This window comes from Gadus morhua, chromosome 9 (genome assembly GCF_902167405.1).
Source record: "Gadus morhua chromosome 9, gadMor3.0, whole genome shotgun sequence".
Classification (NCBI taxonomy): Eukaryota; Metazoa; Chordata; class Actinopteri; order Gadiformes; family Gadidae; genus Gadus; species Gadus morhua.
The window spans coordinates 9,555,248-9,574,577 of NC_044056.1; the positions used below are offsets into that span (position 1 = coordinate 9,555,248).

The 19,330-nt window shown below is 47.5% G+C and overlaps 1 protein-coding gene across 2 annotated transcripts in view; it reads right to left on the minus strand.

Annotated features, from left to right (window-relative positions):
• trim44 (tripartite motif containing 44) overlaps positions 1–19,330 on the minus strand; it is a 39,273-nt gene that overhangs the window by 18,430 nt on the left and 1,513 nt on the right. Inside the window, exons 2-6 of one of the 2 annotated variants that reach the window (XM_030365485.1) lie at positions 19,214–19,330; positions 18,975–19,177; positions 17,008–17,085; positions 8,143–8,457; positions 3,922–3,944 (exon numbers count right to left, since the gene is read on the minus strand). The exon at positions 19,214–19,330 is cut by the window's right edge and continues 538 nt beyond it. In XM_030365485.1, the coding sequence (XP_030221345.1) occupies positions 3,922–3,944; positions 8,143–8,457; positions 17,008–17,085; positions 18,975–19,177; positions 19,214–19,330 (736 nt within the window). Of the gene's footprint in view, positions 1–3,921; positions 3,945–8,142; positions 8,458–17,007; positions 17,086–18,974 lie in introns of both variants that reach the window. The other variant, XM_030365484.1, reaches the window with a different exon arrangement.

Sequence of the window (19,330 nt, forward strand, 5' to 3'; positions counted from 1 at the left end):
CTCTCAGTGTGCATTTCTCTCTCAGTGTGCATTTCTCTCTCACTGTGCGTTTCTCTCTCAGTGTGCGTCTCCATCTCAGTGTGTCTCTCTCTCAGTGTGTCTCTCTCTGTGTGTGTCTCTCTCTCAGTGTGTGTCTCTCTCTCAGTGTATCTCTCTCTCAGTGTGTGTCTCTCTCTCAGTGTAGCTCACTCTCAGTGTGTGTCTCTCTCTCAGTGTATCTCTCTCTCAGTGTGTGTCTCACTCTCAGTGTGTGACTGTGTGTGCGTCTCTCTCAGTGTGTGTCTCCATCTCAGTGTATCTCTCTCTCAGTGTGTGTCTCTCTCAGTGTATCTCTCTCAGTGTGGGCCTCTCTCAGGATTCCATGAGGCTTCCTGGGAACACTTTTTTCCGCCACACACACACAAACACACGCAGGGCTGATGTAGCACTAGCGAGGCAGGTGTGTGGCGCGGGCGGCGTGAGGAAGAGGAACAGGATGCCGGGGCTAACCAGAGGGTAAACCTCGGCGGGCAGTCGGAGCAGCGGTGGCGGGCGGCGGCGGCGGCTTTAGGAGGGGCTTGGCTGGACGTATTGGCGCGGCGGGATTAGCTCCTTACAGGGAGGCGCTCTCCGTGACAGTGTGACAGCGCTGCTCAGACAGAGCGGCTTAGTGTTTGTGCGCCACAATCAATTTACTTTCTGTATCCTATTATAAAGCCCCCTGTTGCAGCGGTGAGGCAGAATGACTGACTCTCTGCTCTAACGCCGTTCCCTCACACGCTCCGCGTCTCAACACGCTTTACAAACCCCCGCTGGTGAAAAGGTGCTATACTGTGGGTGTTATTGTGCAGAAACTGCAACATCAGGACCGTCTGAGCTCTCTATGTGCCGACGTGATATCATACAGTGGATTCAATTGACGAAGCTGTTGCTTGGTGATGTGTGCCGAGGGAGGACAACAGGAACACCTGAACTGGACCTACTGGCGCTGCCAGGCGATGGGAGATCTCACCGCCGCCCACTGAATGTCTGGGGACTTCTAAATTCAGACTAGTTGTTTGAACAGCGGGGAGAGCACACACTGACAGATCTACGCCCTGATGTTGGACAGGAAATGACGCGTCCCCCCCATTCTCCTCTCCAGTGAAAGAAACGGGAGATATAGCAAATCAATTTGTAACACGTTGAAAATGGATATCTCTGGCGCAAGGTTGAGTCTGTTTCATCGAATGTGTGCTCTGGCCACACGATTGGGGAAATTAAGGCTTTGCAGGGGACTTAGGTTGAATGTTTATACCCAGCAAAGTACAGTACAGCAGGGTTTACAAGCACACATCTGCAGGACAGCCGGGGACACCCCGCCCGATGCGAAGGACCGCCCTAAAGACTTCCTAGACATTCTTCAACTCTCTAATTGTTTCCATCCAGTTTTAGCACAGGAACCTTGGAGGTTGTCCTCAGTCTCTGGTGGAGCGTTTAGAGACCCTGATGTTAACAGAACGCACCCATCTTTAAATCACGGCTGTGAATGAAAACGATGTGTGTTCTCTGCAACGCACTCGTCCCTTGACTTCAATTAAAACTAATTAACTAAACTAATTCTAATTATAATCACGTCTTTCATTATGAACATGTGATATCTAAATAGAACGAGGGAAAAGCAGGTCTTTAGAATCGGCTGCAAATTACAGAAATAGAAGCAAGCCAAGGCACCATGACAATAACTATCGGATACTAGTGTTGGGGGAGCCTTGGAATCAAAAGAATAAATGAACCAAACTAATCTAGAAACGTATAACTTTACGTTTATGAATATCTCATGAATGAGATGTATCTCGGTCGCGCTGGCGGCATCAACCCATGTGGCTTTGAAACGCTCCGGAACAATATACTAAAGCACGGATGGGGGAGGTGACCTTGAGCCTCGTCGGGCCATTAACTCCCCCCCGTCCTATGTGGGTGTGGGGTCGGGGGTGTGTGTGTGTGTGTGGGGGGGGGGGGCCCGGGTCCGCGGCCATCTGCTGCTCACCGAGCAGCGAGGAACACAGAGTGCGGAGGCGAGGAGGCGGGCTTCGGCGTAGCCGGCTGCATGTTGGCCCAGCGTGCCACGCGGGTTATGACTTCCTGCGCTAATAAAACACCGAAGCCGAAGATGAAATGCAGCCGCACCGCAGAACCTCGTGGTACCCTTGGAAACGAGAGTGTGTGCATGTGTACGTGTATATGCATGTGTGTGTGTGCGTGCGTACGATTGACTGTGCGTTATATGTATGATTGACTGTGCGTTGTGCACTTGTGTGTGTGCTAGTGTATGAGTGAGTGTGCGTTATGTTTTTACTTCGTGTTTTATGTGTGCGTGTGTGTGTTTGAGGTCAGGGAAGGCAGATTTATTGTAAGCAAAAGCTGGAGTAAGAGAGTACATCCTGTCCAATCTGAAAACCCTCACATCAAAGCCTGTTCATGGGAGGACAGGGGAATGTGTTTCTCAAATCCAACCTTTTCAAAGATATCGTCTAACCGACGAAAGAGAGAGGTTTTTTTACCGCTCCGGAGACAAATGGGACTGGAATATGCCTGGTTATGCGTATATGCCGGAGCGCCTGTGTGTGTGTGTGTGTGCCTGTGTGTGTATATTTGTGTATGTGTGTGTGTGTGTGCCTGTGTATGTGTGTGTACATCGTGCGGGTGGAAATCAGAATCCATTATGCCAAGATTGATACCGAGCGGTTTTTCAGAGATTCATTCAGTGCACAGATGTGACTGGGGGAAATGAACACTAGATATTAAAACGGAACAATTAACCACAACAAACCATGGCTTGCCGCACGAGAGGCGTCACGTTTTAGAACTGTTCAGGCGCTATTATGATCCATCCTTGCATCCAACAGTTCCAGTCCAATTGTCGCCCATTTTAACAAGCATTGATGCGTTTAGACAACCCGTGGGTGTAGAGATACTTGGTCACACACGCACAACCACACTGTGTTTGCATGTGTTTCTGATATAAACAGTGTGTGTGTGTGTGTGTGTGTGTGTGTGTGTGTGTGTGTGTGTGTGTGTGTGTGTGTGTGTGTGTGTGTGTGTGTGTGTGTGTGTGTGTATGTGTGTGTGTGTGACAGATGGGAGGAATCTCTTGCAATGGGAGCCTGGAGAGAGACAGGCCACATGTCATCATCCCCCCTGCCTGGAAGGGGGAGAGAGGGGAGAGCTGGGGAGGCTTTTCTGTGTCACCCGATCAATGTGGGCCAGGCTAGCGCAGTAATATCCATTTTACAGTGTGTTTGACACAGTTAGAAGCAGACGCACACGCACACTCACACACAGTTGATGGGGACATGGTCGACATTGTGCGATTTTGAATTAAAAAAAACCTCACAAGAAGTGTCTCTAGGCCCACTCACACTCCCAGGGTTAGTAGGGGTTGAGTGGGCACCGCTACCGTCTCTCAGTCACAGGCAGTCAGCGAGCAGCCCGGTGCACCGTGTCACTGAACAGCAGAGACGATACTGGACGAAATGAGAGTGGACTGCTCTCTCAGACAAGATAAGTTGATAATGATCCACGTGTCACAGCAGCCCAAAGCCAAAGAAGACCGCAAAAAGAAGAGAAGAAGAATAATGATCTGAAACTTGTAGCATTGCCCCATCAGTGGAGCGGCCATAACGCTGGAAAAGTAGGTCATGTTTCCTCAATATCAATACGTCGGAGGAGAGTAGGGTTACAGCCATACTATGAGCGGCTTCTGCCCGGTATCGACGCCATGTTGATCCCGACACCGGTATTGACACAGCTCTTACTCTGCAATGCCTGCTTTTCTTTTACGTCTGAGGGGATAGCAGGATGAAACCACCCATCCGGGCTGAGCTTGTTTTAAAGGTTTATGGCGTCCCAGAGCAACTGTGGCAGTGAAACAACGATGAATCATCACAGTGGCAGTCTTACCTCGGTCTGGCCTCAACGTCGTGCTGGAGAGAGAGAGACAGAGAGACGGAGAGAGAGAGAGAGAGAGAGAGACAGAGACAGAGACAGAGACAGAGACAGAGACAGAGAGAGAGAGAGAGACAGAGAGACGGAGAGAGAGAGAGAGAGAGAGAGAGAGAGAGAGAGAGAGAGAGAGAGAGAGAGAGAGACGGAGAGAGACAGAGACAGAGACAGAGACAGAGAGAGAGAGACAGAGAGACGGAGAGAGAGAGAGAGAGAGAGAGAAAGAGAGACAGAGACAGAGACAGAGACAGAGACAGAGAGAGACAGAGACAGAGAGAGAGAGAGACAGAGACAGAGAGAGAGAGAGGGAGGGAGAGAAGGAGGGAGGGGAAAAGGGAATAAAAGGTTAATCTTTTTGCTCCAATAAAAGAGCAGTGTTCACAGGTTCCCGGAGAATAGCTTGATCGTAATATTTAATTTATTTAAACTTTCTCTTCCGTTGCCATGGCGCTGTACCTGTCCAATGAATTCCCTTTCATGTGCTAGTGGCCCGGCTCTTTATTGGGGGGGAACATCACTGGGGGGGGGGGTGTCGTACCGCAGTGTGCTAGAATCACAGTGCACTGCCTTTGGAATCATGACGCAGTTGGCCGGTAATGTTTTTGGCAGATATTATGTATGGTTGGCAATTTATTTAAGAAGCATAGTTTATTCTAGAAGCATAGAAACATTTTTGTTGATATTCTCTTCAACATCCTGACAGCAAGCCATAAATAAAATGGTCAGACTGAAAAAGGTCAACAATCTGGTATATTACATGTATTCTGCACACTTTTACCAAAGCGACTTAAAGTAAGTGCATTTGACAATTGCTTTGCTTATATTTACGATACAGAAACAGGAGATAGAGACAGAGAGACAGATAGAGAGATATAAAGTCAGATACATAAAAATGTGGTTGTTAAGTTGCTAAATTCAAATTTGGTTATTCCTGTATTTTTAATCCAAATCGAATATATCTGCATTACCGTTAGTATAGAATTAGGTAACTCTAAATTACTGGATTTAAATGTTTACACAGATCACTAAGTACACAGTTGCAATTCTGTACAACAAATCTTTTGATTACATCCCAAAGTATGATATTAATTCTTATGATCTCCACATATGCAGAGGTACACACGTCTATGGATTACAGACATGGCAGAACCCACTGTATGACTGTTGGGGACCTTGATATTAATGCCATTACCCTCAGATCTGGGGAAATATCTGCTCAAATGTGGCCTCAAACACTGAACTTATTACTTGTATTCACACGAGTGCTCGAGTGAAACACTTGAATAAGCTCAGAAGTCAATTTGTGAGAAAGTCCAAAAGGACAAATCTAATGTTCTTTTGTTGCCTTTCCTCCCGCCTTCCATAACGCCAACACCAGCATGTAAAGTTCAACATTTAAGTCCAATATATTTCAACCGAAATAAGAAATCGCTAAATCTATAGAAACATATTTGTTCCCAGCATAACCTTTTGAGATATCTGGACCAAACCAACATTAAAGTTGTTGCTTTCTGTCAATCGTGAGACTATTGCGATACTACTCTTCCTAGCATTTCCCTTTCATACACAATGGCTTCAGCCTTCCAAGCAATACCAGCAAAGATAACACTATAGTGAAGAAAGAAGAAAGAATTTCAAGCTAATTCCATTGCAGGGTTATATTATTTTTGAAAACGAATGCAGCACATAGGTGTGGCTTGCTCTCCCCTCGGTCCAAAGAAAACCCTGTTCTAATGCAGCTTTTCCTTGAATCTCATTAAATATCGATCTGAAAATAACACACACACACACAGTTTATTCAGGTATATACTCATAATACAAAATACAGGTGCTCTGCCTAAACACATTTGGGTTGTTGACACATTTATGTGGAGTCATCTCAGCCGTCCGCAATTAGAAGAACAAACAGTCTGGTTGTTTACAGCTGCTATTTTTCAATGATTTAATGACACATTTGTGAAATGGTTGGCAGCACAGAGGCGGTGGAGATTAATTGTGCTTCGACAACGTGGTCTACAAACTCAGAGTCACCACCGCGACTAGTTCACTTTTTCACTTAGCTCAGGGACGCTGTGTTTACGACACAGCTCGGTGTGTGTACGAAAACCCGAGCGCGGTGAGTGTTTCTCTACAATCGTTTACCCGCACGGCAATTAATGAATGACGGATGGAAATAATGAAGCGAACCCACAGTGATTTGTATACCTGACCTCCAGCGAGTTCAATCACCTTAATTATACAGTTTGTTCTGAAGCGGGAATAATGGATCATAATCAGGGGAAAGGAATTAATCCCAGGCTTTTTACAACCACTCCACCGCCCCGCTCTGTGTGTGTATGTGTATGTGTGTGTGGGTGTATGTGTACGTGTTTGTGCACGTAGGTGTGTGTGTGTATATGTGTGTGTGCGTGTTTGCTTGCGCGTGTGTGTGGGCACGTATGTGCGTTACGAGTGGATTAAACATATGCATACCAAGTAGCTCTCGCTATCTTGGCCACGGAGTCGCAGTCGTTTTTCGCCCAATTTTGTAAATAGATTATATCAAGTCTTCGGGAGCCGGGGGGCGATGTGGAGGGCCGCAGAGGGAGAGCGAATCACGCCCAGCTAAAGAGGTCGGGGAGAAGGGACGTGGAGGAAGACTCAAGAGTACGATTTTTTAAAGTGAAAGGGGGGGAAGAGGATGAAGTTTTCAGGTGCGTTACCCTACTGCACACTCTGTGCGAGCCGGTGAGATGAACACAGATCAGTAACGACCCAGGCCGAATGGATCGGTTCCTAGCCCAGACCAGCAAACAGAACAGCACGCTCAGAATACACTTGCTTCCCAATGCGCTCCCCTCATTAGGACCAACCCAATGAGTCGTCCAGCCCCCCTGATTCCCTAGCTCTTAGCTTTAATCTGAGAGCTTTACGACTGGTGTATCGATGGCAAAGACATCGATACGAGTGTTTGTGAGCACGGGTTGGACTGGAAGAGGAGTGAGCTGGTGTGGTTTGGTGCTAGGTTGCCAGGGTAACGCATCCTCACCTTGACCCGGCGATGTCATGTGAGAGGGACAGAGAGGGAGGGAGGGAGGGAGGGAGTAAGGCACACACAAACAAGCAGATAAATAAAGAGAAAGATGGAAAGAGAGAAAGAACGAATGAATGTGTGAGAGAAATAGAAAGTTATAAAGAAAAGGGGGGAAAGAGAGAGGCTTGTGGACAAACTCAGAAACACTCAAGCCCTCCGCCAAACACCAGTGGATGTGTTTCCATCCTTCACACCTCCCGTCCTGCGGCCACAGCTGACTCCTCAAACACTTTCCCTGCTATAATCGAATGGTTACCCTGCATGCCACTGAGCAAACCTTTACCCTTGCCCTAAGCCTTTCCCTCCCCAACGTCCTTGTGCTATGCTGCACGTACACCCCATACTTTCTTTTCATAAAGAAATGCCGGCTGGATGAACCCAATCCATTATCAGTCGTGACATCATGTAATAACTGTACTTCCTGAGCAACCACAGATGGCACCATTACCATTCCGCACAGCAGCGCAAACATGGGCAGGCTTTTATGGGCTGAATGTGCTTAGAAATGACCTACTAAACAGTAAATCAGCCCTCAAGGACACGGGGAAACTATACTATGTACCATGATGTCACTCACTGCACTCTGTGATGGGGAGGGATGCAAACAGTTGGCGCAATTTCAGTCAAACTGGAGCGGCGTTGCTCAGAAACGGCTCTCTGAGGGTTTGATTGTAGCTCGTTTCGGTGAGCATTTCCCCACACTTTCAGCTTGCCTTTCTGGTAATCGATAACTAGTTTAGAATGCATTGCAGTACAGTTCAGCTGGGTTCCAGTGTTGGGGAACTTTAGAAATGTAGAAATCGTAGCGGGATTTAGAAAGCGCTTTGCTCCGTGTTATCTATGGTAAAGGGGGGGCGATATTAATGCATACCACGTTAAAAAATGTTAACTACCGACGTGTTTTCGTTTTTATTTTTCTGGATTAACTTGTGGCACAACCACTAATAAGAGAGATCTCTCTGCCATCCCGCTGTGGTTTGTCCCAAACGAGATCTTTCAAACTTTTTGCTCTTAGCTTCTTCGATTCCAATTATATCTCGATCGCATCGTTAGTCGCTTTAGATATCGGGTCAGGTGCTAAACAGCACAAACACCGGGCTTCTTACCGGCCGTCCTTCCGGCTGTCCGAGCCTCTCCCTCAGTCCCTCCGGGATCACTGCTCCCGGGGCGGCGGCGGCCGCCAGGTCGGCCCGCATCTTGGCACGGTTCAGCGCGCCCAGCTCCTGGGAGATGCTGACCATCTCCTCCTGCAGGCGATCCGTTTCCAAGGTGATCTCGGCGATCTGCTCGGCGGCGGCGGCGGTGATGAAGGCCTCCTTCAGGTCCACCAGGTGGCGGTTCCTCGCCTCCTGGACGTGGATCAGGCGCTTTAGCTCCTGAAACTGGGCGTCCACGAAGGCCTGCAGCTCGTCCGTGGTCAGCTGGAGGAGAGAGAGAGAGAGGGATGAGAACGATGGCGGCCATCCTGTTCGCTGCAATCCGTCATGGTAAATAGAGATGTTCCGATACCATTTTTTCCTTTCTGATATCGATTCCTGAACTTCAGTATCGGCCGATACAGATAATATACCAATACATTATCCAGCATTGTAACTAGTAATAGCACTCGTTTTTATCGAAGGGTTATTTTATGATGAAAGCAATGTAGAGTCGGTTTATTTACTGATGACCAAATGGTTTATTATCTTTAATTATAATACAACATTTAAATTCTTGTAGTACTCATGTAGCATGAGCATTCATGCATTTCTGACTTGGCATCTTGAACGCACATAGGCCAGAGACGACGCCGGTATCAGAACAACTCTAATGGTAAATGATAAAGGACTGCATTCATATAGCGCTTTTCTAAGCAGTGGCCACTAAAAGCGCTTTACAGTGTTGCCAAACTTTTCACACACACAATCACACACTGACGGTGTGCAAGGCAACAGCCAGCCCGTCGGGAGCAGTTAGGGTGTGGTGTCTTCTTCTTGTCTTGCTCAGGGACACCTCGACACTCAACTAGGAGGAGCCTGGGATCTAACTATCAACCTTCGGGTTAGCCATCCCGCTCTGTCTCCTGAACCACATTCCGCCTTTCGCTGTCAAGGTGTATTTTAACTAAGACCGTTCAGCACTTTCCATTTCTTTTTGCCGTGGCCCCAATCTCGATTGTCCTCAGCCTCGCTCGTAAGCGGCTTTAGATAAACGTGTCTGCTGGCTGACTAGATGTCAAAGAAACGTCTAAAGAACAGAAAAGAAAGAAGCGTAGAAAAACACCACAGAGAGCAGAGGGTAAATACGTCTGAAAAGGCACTAAAAATAATACAATACACAAAGAAAAGACACAAGGAAGACTGAGATAAGATACAAAGAGGTACAAAAACAGAAGAGAGATAAGAGAAAAAAAAAAAAAAGGCAAGCAAATAAAACACTAAATAAGTGCCAGAACTAAAAGTTGTGTGGCGTATTCAGACTCTGTGTGCAAGGCGTTTTAATGAGGCCACTGGCACCGTCACGCCGTGCTAATTTATGGCGTGAAGCGGCGCCACTGAGGCCCGCGTCTCGTACAGGCCATCTGTGGATCCGGGCCCAACCAGCTTTCCTGCCATATTAATTGCCAACCAAGATTCCCAATTACTATACTCTCTCCGACACATCCTTTGTTGGGTGTTTGCTGGGTCGCGGAAGAAACGTGACGTGTGGGCAAAAATCGTAGCCTTCACGTCTGGTTGATAAATCCACCGGATTAAACATTGGTTGCTATGTGAGTGTGGGGAATAATTTAAACCGAAAAGAGACTCAAACTCAAAGTCAAGATGCAACACCCCTGATGGGTGTGGGACTCCACATCACACACAACTCTATAGCTTTCCCTGACGTCCCCTAGCTCCGCTTCCCTCCGATTAATTTGGGATGTATAAAGGTAGAAACACGCTGCGCTGTGGGACAGACAACCAACACAGCCGAAGCCGATGCACTCCACACTCTGTATTCAGCGCGTTCCGGCTCTCCCGGTTTAACACCCCGCTCACAGACCAGTGTATTCAAGGACGTGCTCACCTCTTCCTCAAGTAAACAGCCGTCCCAGTGCTGAAAACACAACGCTGGCTCATGCCAGGCTGGCAGTCTGCTTGGCTGCTCCTCCCCTGACCAGTTAAAAAAAGCCACTAAATCCGTCTAATTTATGTTGGAATACTTTTAATTGCGCCACCGGATATTAAGGGTTCAGAGATTAGAAGTCCGTTGCAGTGTTCCGAGTCAACTCGATTTGGGAATTAGCATAAACACAGGAGGTGGAACAAATGATTGGAACTGCTCTGCACAGTACATGGGGAGGAGCGAACGATTAAAAGGACGCTTTTGTTTTCTTCAACCTGGATTCCTAACCCCAAGTGTGGCTATTGTCCTTAAGATAAAACCTGGTTGTTTTGTGGTAATCTGTCTCTAGAAACGGTGACATTCCTGGCTTTGTACCCGAATTTCACGGAAATATGAACATTAAAAGCTAGGCTGCTTCTCATCAATCCATGAATCAAACGAATAACAATCAGGAAGTTAGGTAGAAGTCGACCCCGTTCCTGAGGAAAAGTCAGCCCCTTCCACCGTCATCGAGAATGCCGGTTGATGTTCCCAGAAGCTTGTCCTACTTCCACCTGCTCCTTCCTGGCAGAGAGGCTTCAGATGGAGAGGTAGGGACCAATCGTCCCTGAAGAACCACTTGAGAGGAGCCCTATGGCTGCTGGGGTGGAATATATTTAAGATGTATTCTCGGTGGTGTACTCTCTGTTTGGACTTGATCCTAATAGTGATCATGTGTAGCGTTTAACAAGTGGCTCAAAGCCATTACAATCGTTTCATGCATGATTTGCTACTTATCCTCCCACATCTCTCTCTTCCTCTCTCCTCCCCCCTCTGTCTCTGCCTCACCCCCTTCCCCATTCGTGGGCCCAGATTTCTAAGATGGCTGCTTCTGCCTGTTATAGCTGGAAGGCGCCCCCAGGAACGTCTGCTGAATGACAGACGTTGTGTTAGCATCAGCCCTGCAGATGAGGGGGGAGGCATCCATGCATGCTAATCTTCCTCGAGCCGTCTGGGGACCTCCCAACTGGGCCCCAGAACACAACTGAGGCCCCTGGAGTCACAGCAGGCAACCTCTTCACTCACGAGAACATAAGGAGTGCAAGAAGCCGGTTAAAAACACAGAGCAGGCAAGAAGTCTCTGGCAGGAAAACAAAGTTTCTAAAGAGTCTACAGAGTCTACGTATCTTGCATTTTGAGATTACCTTTACAAAACTCAAATACTTAGATAGATCTATTAAGTCAGTGTTTGGCAATATCCAAGCATCCAAACCACTTTATAGTTTCATAGCTCATCGTTATATTTGGTGTATATATGTGTGTGTATGCATATTTTTCTGTGATTGTAGAATATTGCTGTACTGTTTTTTTGTGAGTCTTTGCTTATTTTATTTTTTTTCTACATTTTTTTACTATTATGTTTCCATCTTTGAGCAGGGCACCGGTGATTTCCCCTTGGCTTAATAAAAAAAAAAAGTACTCCGAGAGGGGGATCCGAAACATCGAAGCGGGAAAGATCTGAAAGTTCCAGCATGTCAATGGGAATCTGAAGAGACCCTGATCTGAGATCAGTTCATGTCAGATCTACACAGCATAAACACTGACGTTTCTAGTACATCATTGACATACATACACATATGTATATTTAAATATGTAATAGGCACCGTGGGATGTTGTGCGTGATCTAGCCAAGTCAGGTGAGGTCACCCCACTTGATTTCGAAGCCAGGACGGGAAAATAGACTTCACCCATTAAATCAGCCTGAAGAAAAAGAACGGATTCGATCGAATGAAATGACGCGAGATCGCAATGGAACATCATTTTCTGGAACGAATTAAAAGGAAATAAATCAAGAAAATAAGCAGTGGCTGGCTGGCTCTCATTGGCCGAGATTTCTGTTCGAGCCCGCAAGCTTTGTCTCCATGATTTGTTGAACAATTATATGAATGGTTATCACGCCCTGATAACCATTTATAACCTAATTAGAATTCTGTTGTCGTTCCCTTTTAAATGCGTAAGATTTGTGTGTGGAAAAAAAATCTCCATTTCCCCGTCGTGCTGGTGTGCGAATTGACTTTTAACCGAAAATTTCGAGTAAATGGATTGGAAGTGTTTGTCCTTGCCCCGGGGTAACCGTGGCCCCGTTCCAAATGAATCTATTTAAAACCCCCTCATTCTTCAACTCTTCAGATCAGGCCCTCTAATCCATCTCCCACTGTCACAGCAATCTGCAGAAAAAGGTCATTTTTCCTCCAAAAGTAATACAAAGTACAGTCTGAAAAGTTAACGAGATGGGCATATATATGAAAGGGGTCCCGGGCCTTATGATGACAGATGGTTTAAATACCGACGGGGGATCGTATTCTCTGGGAGGAATCCGGCAGCCAGGTGACGTTCTTATTGAAATCAAACAAAGTGAAAGTGCTTCCAGCCATGGTGTGAGGAGCAGGCGGCTTTAAAAGCAGCTGTAGAGAAGCCTAAATCAAGCAAAAGTTTAAAAACTGCCGTGATGAGGAAGAGGGAGGAGGGGAGATGAAGAGCGAGACGGGGCAGGAAAGGAGGAGGGTGAGGGGAGGCATCTTAAACACTTCCCCGGCCATCTGCATGCGAGTCAGGTCAGGCTCTCCCGTTCGTTCCCAGCGGAGCAACACGGAAATGCTTTAATGCGTCGACCGACGCGCCTTGCCTGGCAGCAGGCTCGCGTTTCTCGAGCCTCTTCTTTTTGTTTATATTTATTGTATATTTTCCCACTTGCTATTGCAAACATTAAACATTACTAAATAAAATACCAGGAGGTAGAGACATGCCGGTGGAATCCCTGAGCAGCCCGGCACAGAGTTTCTCCTCCAAAATAATAATACGTTCCAACCCGTGTCACCACAGCCCTCCTACACACTTGGAGATAAAGAGAACAACTGGGATTTGGTTGGTGAAAGCAATGAACGCTGGGGAAAGGCTGAGGTTTGCAGATTTACTTTAAATTATGAATCATGGCGTGTGTGTGTAGAGGACAGAAAAACATCAAGCCAATCCAGCAAATGCAATACAATCTATTGAATGCTACCCTCATCTGGTTGTAGATTTTGAAATGAAATTGACAAATACCTTTCCGTTCAAAGACTAACAGCATGGGCATGTCTTTTTGGCTGCCAACTCACCCTTTGATGGGATGATTGTCACGAAACCTATTTGAAGAAGGTTTCCTGTAACTTCCAATCTTAAAAGCAAATAGAGCGAAGCTGGATGTCATCCAGGTATCAACCTCACTCCGCCTTGGTCTTCAACAGGAGTAATGCGAAATGTCATCTATTTTAGTGTCACTATTTTTTCTACTTCAAGCCATATTCAGAATATAGTTCATTGGTCCTGAAACCTTTAAACACTTGCAGCTCCTTCACCTTATTTAATGTGTAAATACTAGGAGGAAAAGGGAATGAAAGCTGAAGTCAGCACCCCACACATGTCTTTAAACAGTGTGTGTGTGTGTGTGTGTGTGTGTGTGTGTGTCTGTGTGTGTGTGTGTGTGTGTCACTGGGTTCTGTGTGTGTGCACGAGTGGCTGTGTCCCAGGGTATTGTGCTTCTCTCTCTCTCTCTCTCTCTCTCTCTCTCTCTCTCTCTCTAGAGGAGTAGGTACACAGCGAGGAAGACCAGAAGCAGTCAGCCGTGCATAATGTTATGCACGGCAGAAAGCCAGTAAATAAAACATGAGAGTGGGGTACAGTAAATATAGTACCTGCCATCTTGGTTTGGATGCACAACCTACTTCGCCCCTTCTCATATCACACAGAGCTAGAACTAATATCCAGCTTACCAATATCATCAATATTCCTTTCTGAAATATTTACAATCCAAACTGTTTATATAAATATGTATGTTATTTGAAAAAAATGACAGACCAGCCAACCTAGGTGTTGCTGCAAAAGAGGCCTTCCGGTACAGCTACTGCAGACACCCTCTATGCTGCGTTTACCCTCCGAAACTTAATTACTGTGCATTAAGTTCCATAGCGCTTCCTATATGCACTGTGCTGCCTTCCCCCGAGCAGACTGGAGATATGAGCTCAGAGATTAATCCCCTCATTCCTGAGGGCAAAGAACGCAATTAAACAGGGGAGTTTTAATAAGTGAAGCGCAGCGAGGGGGTTAAGATTGTACCTTACAATATAGTATACTATGCATACATAGTTGTGTGCATATAAAAACGGAAAGCACGTGGATTTTAGCATCTGCCGTGTACACTTGCATAAAGATAAACTGGTAGAAAAAAACGATTCAGACAGGCTTTCCACGTCTGAAGCACCTAATTTAGCGACCAGAAAGTCTCAATAATGGCAGACAAGTTCAAATCTGGTCGCTCTCTGTCACCATATATTTTTCTCGACCAAGCATGTCGCTGGAGGCGGGGATGTTTTAGCAATTAATAGGCGAACACAAACACTGTACGGACGAGCCACTGTAGAAATACCCTCCTTAAAATCCCCTTCTGAAAGCCTCATCGACTCCCTCGTATGGGTTTCTTGGTAGAATATCTCTGTGACCAAACAGAAATCACAGTGTAACAGACCCTGGCCGGTTTGGGTTTCTCTGTGGCATCTCACAAGTTGATGCTAGGGGCATAGTAGGACAGCTGGCTCAGAAGGTCTGCTATTATCTAGTAGGACTGCTGGGTCAGAGGTTCTCATGTAACATAGTAGGACTGCTGGATCAGAAGTAATACTCTCATTTAGTAGTACTGCTTGGTCAGGAGGTCTGTTGTAACGTAGACAGACTAGTGGATCTGAAGTTCTGCTATAATATAGAAGGATTGCTGGATCCCTGACAGATCGGAGACTGGGTGGAGGAGACGTGAGGACAAATCCCCATGATGGTCTTTGACACACATTCTGACACATATACTTGTCCTGGGAGCGAAGAGCAGAGTGATTTCCACACGGCCCAGCGAGGATCCTCTGTGAGGGGTTTCGAGATGAGTCTGGTCCAGGGTTAGTCACTCAGAATACGGCCGTGAGCAGGACGACTCGAGAGCTCAGTGCTGTCCAAATTTATGCCGGCCATTACCGCATTACAAAGCTCTCGTCTGGCCTTTCCCATCACGCCGTTAGGGAAAAGGTCACCGCTCGCCACGCTACAGGGAATCGTCTGCCCATCCTTCAGCGCCCCGGCCCTGGTTTGGACGTACGGTCCTGATATACAGCGATAGGCAGCTCGGGAAGCCGATATGGCAGATACAGCAGATGGTAACTAGCTCCGAGATGAGCCAGTTATTCATGATCCTGTTAATCCTGAAGCTCTCGCAGCCAGCCCACTGCCTCAGAATGTGTGATGCGCCTTCCTCACAAACATGCGTGGGAAACTAAGTGATCCCACTCTGCTCCCTGTAAGCTATAGGTTGGCTTGTTTGTTGTGGACATAGAAGACATAGACATAGATAGCCACACATGTGCGCACACACAAACACACACAATTGTGTGAGCCATTATGTTTGCCAAACACAAGCTAATATGTCATCCGGAAGGAACTATAATGTGTTTTGCAGTCCATCCCTGTAATGAAATGATATAGTCGGTGTTCCAAGGTCTCATGAAAAGACCAGCCACCTCCCTGCTGGTTAGGCTTGTTGCTGAATTGAGAGACGGAGCACCCGTAGCAAGGTGCACCCTGGGGCATGAACGGCCTCCCCGATAGGTCAGTGCATGGACACACAGAACACAGACCGGCGGCTGAAACGTGAGCCAAGAGTCCACCCACCATCTGCGACATTCATAGATGAAAAGTCATTTGCATGAAATGCGATTTCACAAAAACCAAAATAAACTATCAAAGAGGAATGATTTCACAAATATGCATGCGCCTGTTTAATAACGCCTGCCCGGGAGCAGAAATGCTGAGTCAAACAGGAGACAACAGCTGAGGGCCTGGAGAGACAAAGAGGCGGGCCCTGACAGCCTACTCATCAATCCGCAGCCTCCAGTCGAATCATGTGTTTGCCAAAGAAAAACATCTGGCGAGGGCCACTGATTGGGGCGGAAAGAATGACTGTGTGGATTGAAATAATTGGCTGTCGTGTTTACCCGTCGCCACCTTTATGACATTATCTGCCTCTAATCCCTCTTTATCCCATCCCACGCTGCCTGGCTCCTCCGAGCCTTGCATGCGAGCGCCGCATCTGCTCTCCACAGGGGACACCCCCCCCCCCCCCCCCCCCCCCCCCCAACTCCCCGTCGCCCGGAGTTCTGCTGCCTTGTATCCCGACGCCAGCGAGAAAAAAACATTTATTTATCTGCGGTTTTCCGCCCCCTTTACTCTCCTATTCTAAGATAAACCCCAGGGGGTGCCATTGTTTTGGGGTTCTGTGAGTCCCTGGTAAACAAGCTGAATTAAAGTGGAGCTCGCTGAACAAGTCTGCCAGCGTGCGTTTGTCATTGACGACGGAGAAGAGGAAGTGGAGCCTACGTGAACAGAAGCGCTGCCGCCACACGCACAAATTTGTCCCGCTATTCACAAATGTGTGCGTATGCGATGATCAGTATGTATCGCTTTGGTTCTTTGGGGTCTGGACGGATATTAAACATTACAAAGTACTCCAATTAATTAGTCCATAAAAGATGCTCATGTTTTGCATTTGTAGCAAGTGCCAAATTCATACATTTAACATTCCTCATTTGACTATGGTTGAGATTTTAGGTCAGCATAGAGTATAATACAGACATGCTTCAATCTGATGCACTTGGGATACCCATGGTTTTAAATATAAAATATACAATGAGCATTCAGATATTGAATGCTATTGAATATTGAATGACCATTCAAATATTGAATGCTCATTGAGGATTTGAAGTAGAAAACTTAGTTACAACGCAATGCAGAACATAGAGGGTCATAGAGCAGAGGTTAAAGGTCAGACTCACCACCGGATCAGACCACTTGCTCATGATCCTCTCCCCCATCAGTTTGGTCTCGGCCAGTATGTCTGGACCCGGCCTGGACTGAGAGAGAGAGAGTGAAAGAGAGAGAGACATAAGGATCAACCGCCATCAAACAGGCCCATTGACTCATCTCAGGCTGCATCCAAAGACCTGTGCTCAGTTCCCTGGACACCTCTAGACCTGGAAAGCTCTAACTTTGCTCAGGGCACTGGACCCTGAGCTCTATCTGCATGCCGGGCACAACCTCACAAAAGGTTTGAACTCAAAGAGAAGGGAGGCAGGGTTGCGCGGGGGGAAAGTTTGTTGGACTCCCAGTGAACCTGTGAACATTTCTGGGTTCAAACCCCGACGACCACAGTCCACCTGTAGGCATCCTCGCGTCCACCGCCTACAAGGAAAGACCGTGAGTGACTTTGGATAAAAGTGTCCGCCAGCCACTAAATAGAAATGCAAATAGAAACGGGACGAAGAGCTGGAGTGGAGCAGACAGGCTGTTATTCACCGTTAACCCTGTTAAACAGGCTCTAATGTAATTTCTAGGTTTAGTAAAGTGAATATCCCCGTCGGTGTCTATCTAATACGGCAGACGGGATTTCCAGGTCTAATTCAATAGCAGCAACTTTATAATCGTATCCTGAATGATGGACTACATTAGTACACTGAGGCCCCAACAAATCAACCGGGCATACAGAAAATATGGAAATATTTCCAGGGCAAAATGTGTCCATACGTGATACCGAAGAGGATGGATCTGCGTATGATTGCGTGAGAGGTTGTAATTATTGATCGCTCGCTCGATAGCCGTTTATCATCAGTCGTTGAGGCAGTGCCTCACAAACAGATTAGGTCATGTGACGTTCAGGATCCATTTATTGTCATTCATGACATTTCGAGGGACTTTAAAGGCGTTGGCGGGTACATCATCACACTTAGCCCCGGTGTCAAGCGGTGATCAGACCCCCACAGTGGGCGGTCACAAAATCTGTATTCCAGAAGAAAAATTCTTACGAATCACTGAGCACATTGGAAACAGTAGTAGCCCGAGCATCAAGTAGGTCTGGTGTAAATAATTGCTCTCCCATGCAGAGAGTTGTTTCCCCCGTCGATTTGAACCCTATGTAAGCATAATGTGAATGTGAGCCATATAGCTTTTTCCCTGTGCTGCCTTTTTTCCACCGATGTCGTTCAAACGATGCTGCCCCCCCGCTGTGTTCAAACAGCCCCTCGCCTCGGCGTCGCACTGCCTTACGGCTATTAAAGTACAGCTCATATTGTATTTAAAATAAAAAACGTTTTTAACGAGAATACATTATGCCATTCTACAATGCACTAGGCCGGTTTCAAAATGAACCCCAATAAAGTATGGGTGATGCTTTAAACATTTTCCGGGCCGGTTGATGTATCCGCTCGGGTAAAGAATTTAAAAAGTATGTTTTGACTGGACAAAAAGTCCTCTTCATCCGTGTTTAAACCCCCCCGCATCGCTGTGAGCCCACGGTGCTCCATCACCATGGACCCTACTGATGTGGGTTCATGGATGTCTCCATATCACGGTTTAATTGAATAGACATTTTAACTAATGCTCTCCGCTGTCTACTGCCCGGTAAGGGGACCTTGAGTGTGGGGAAAGAGGCCACAGAAATGTAACGCTTTATTATAATAAGAGAGGTCTTGGGTCTTGGGTGCCTTGCCCAAGGGCACTGATATCAACTGAACATGCATGTATATTGGTGTGAGGGAGGGGACGGGGGGAGGAGACGGGGGGCGGGGGGAACGGGAGCATCTGGAGAAAACGGGAACACAGGGAGAGGAGAGAACATCCAACTCCTCCAGAAGGGGTCTTATGGCTTTGGGGGGTGCGTCTTTGCTAACCGCGGCGCCCAGTAACCATAACAACACATCATCTGATGGAGAGTGTGGGGGGGGGGGAGGGGGGGTGTGGGCCTCACCTTCTGCCAGACGTACGCCTCGTACAGCGTGATGATCTCGTGGCCGCGGTGCTCGCCCCGCAGGGCGCACAGCACGCACACCACCTTCTCGTCCGTCCGGCAGTAGAGCGTCCCCTCCTGGGCGTGGACCGGACAGCGGAGCCTCTCCACCGTCAGCGGAGCGTCCTCCTGCTGGTCCCCCGGCTGGGCCCCCGGCTGGGCCCCTGGCTGGGCCCCCGGCTGGGCCCCCGGCTGGGCCCCCGGCTGGGCCCCTGGCTGGGCCCCCTCTGGAGCCTCCTGCTGCGCTGCCGGCTGGGCCCCTTCTTCTCCGGCTTGACTCGGCCCGCCCGGCACAATCCCCTCCGCCGGCTGGTCGC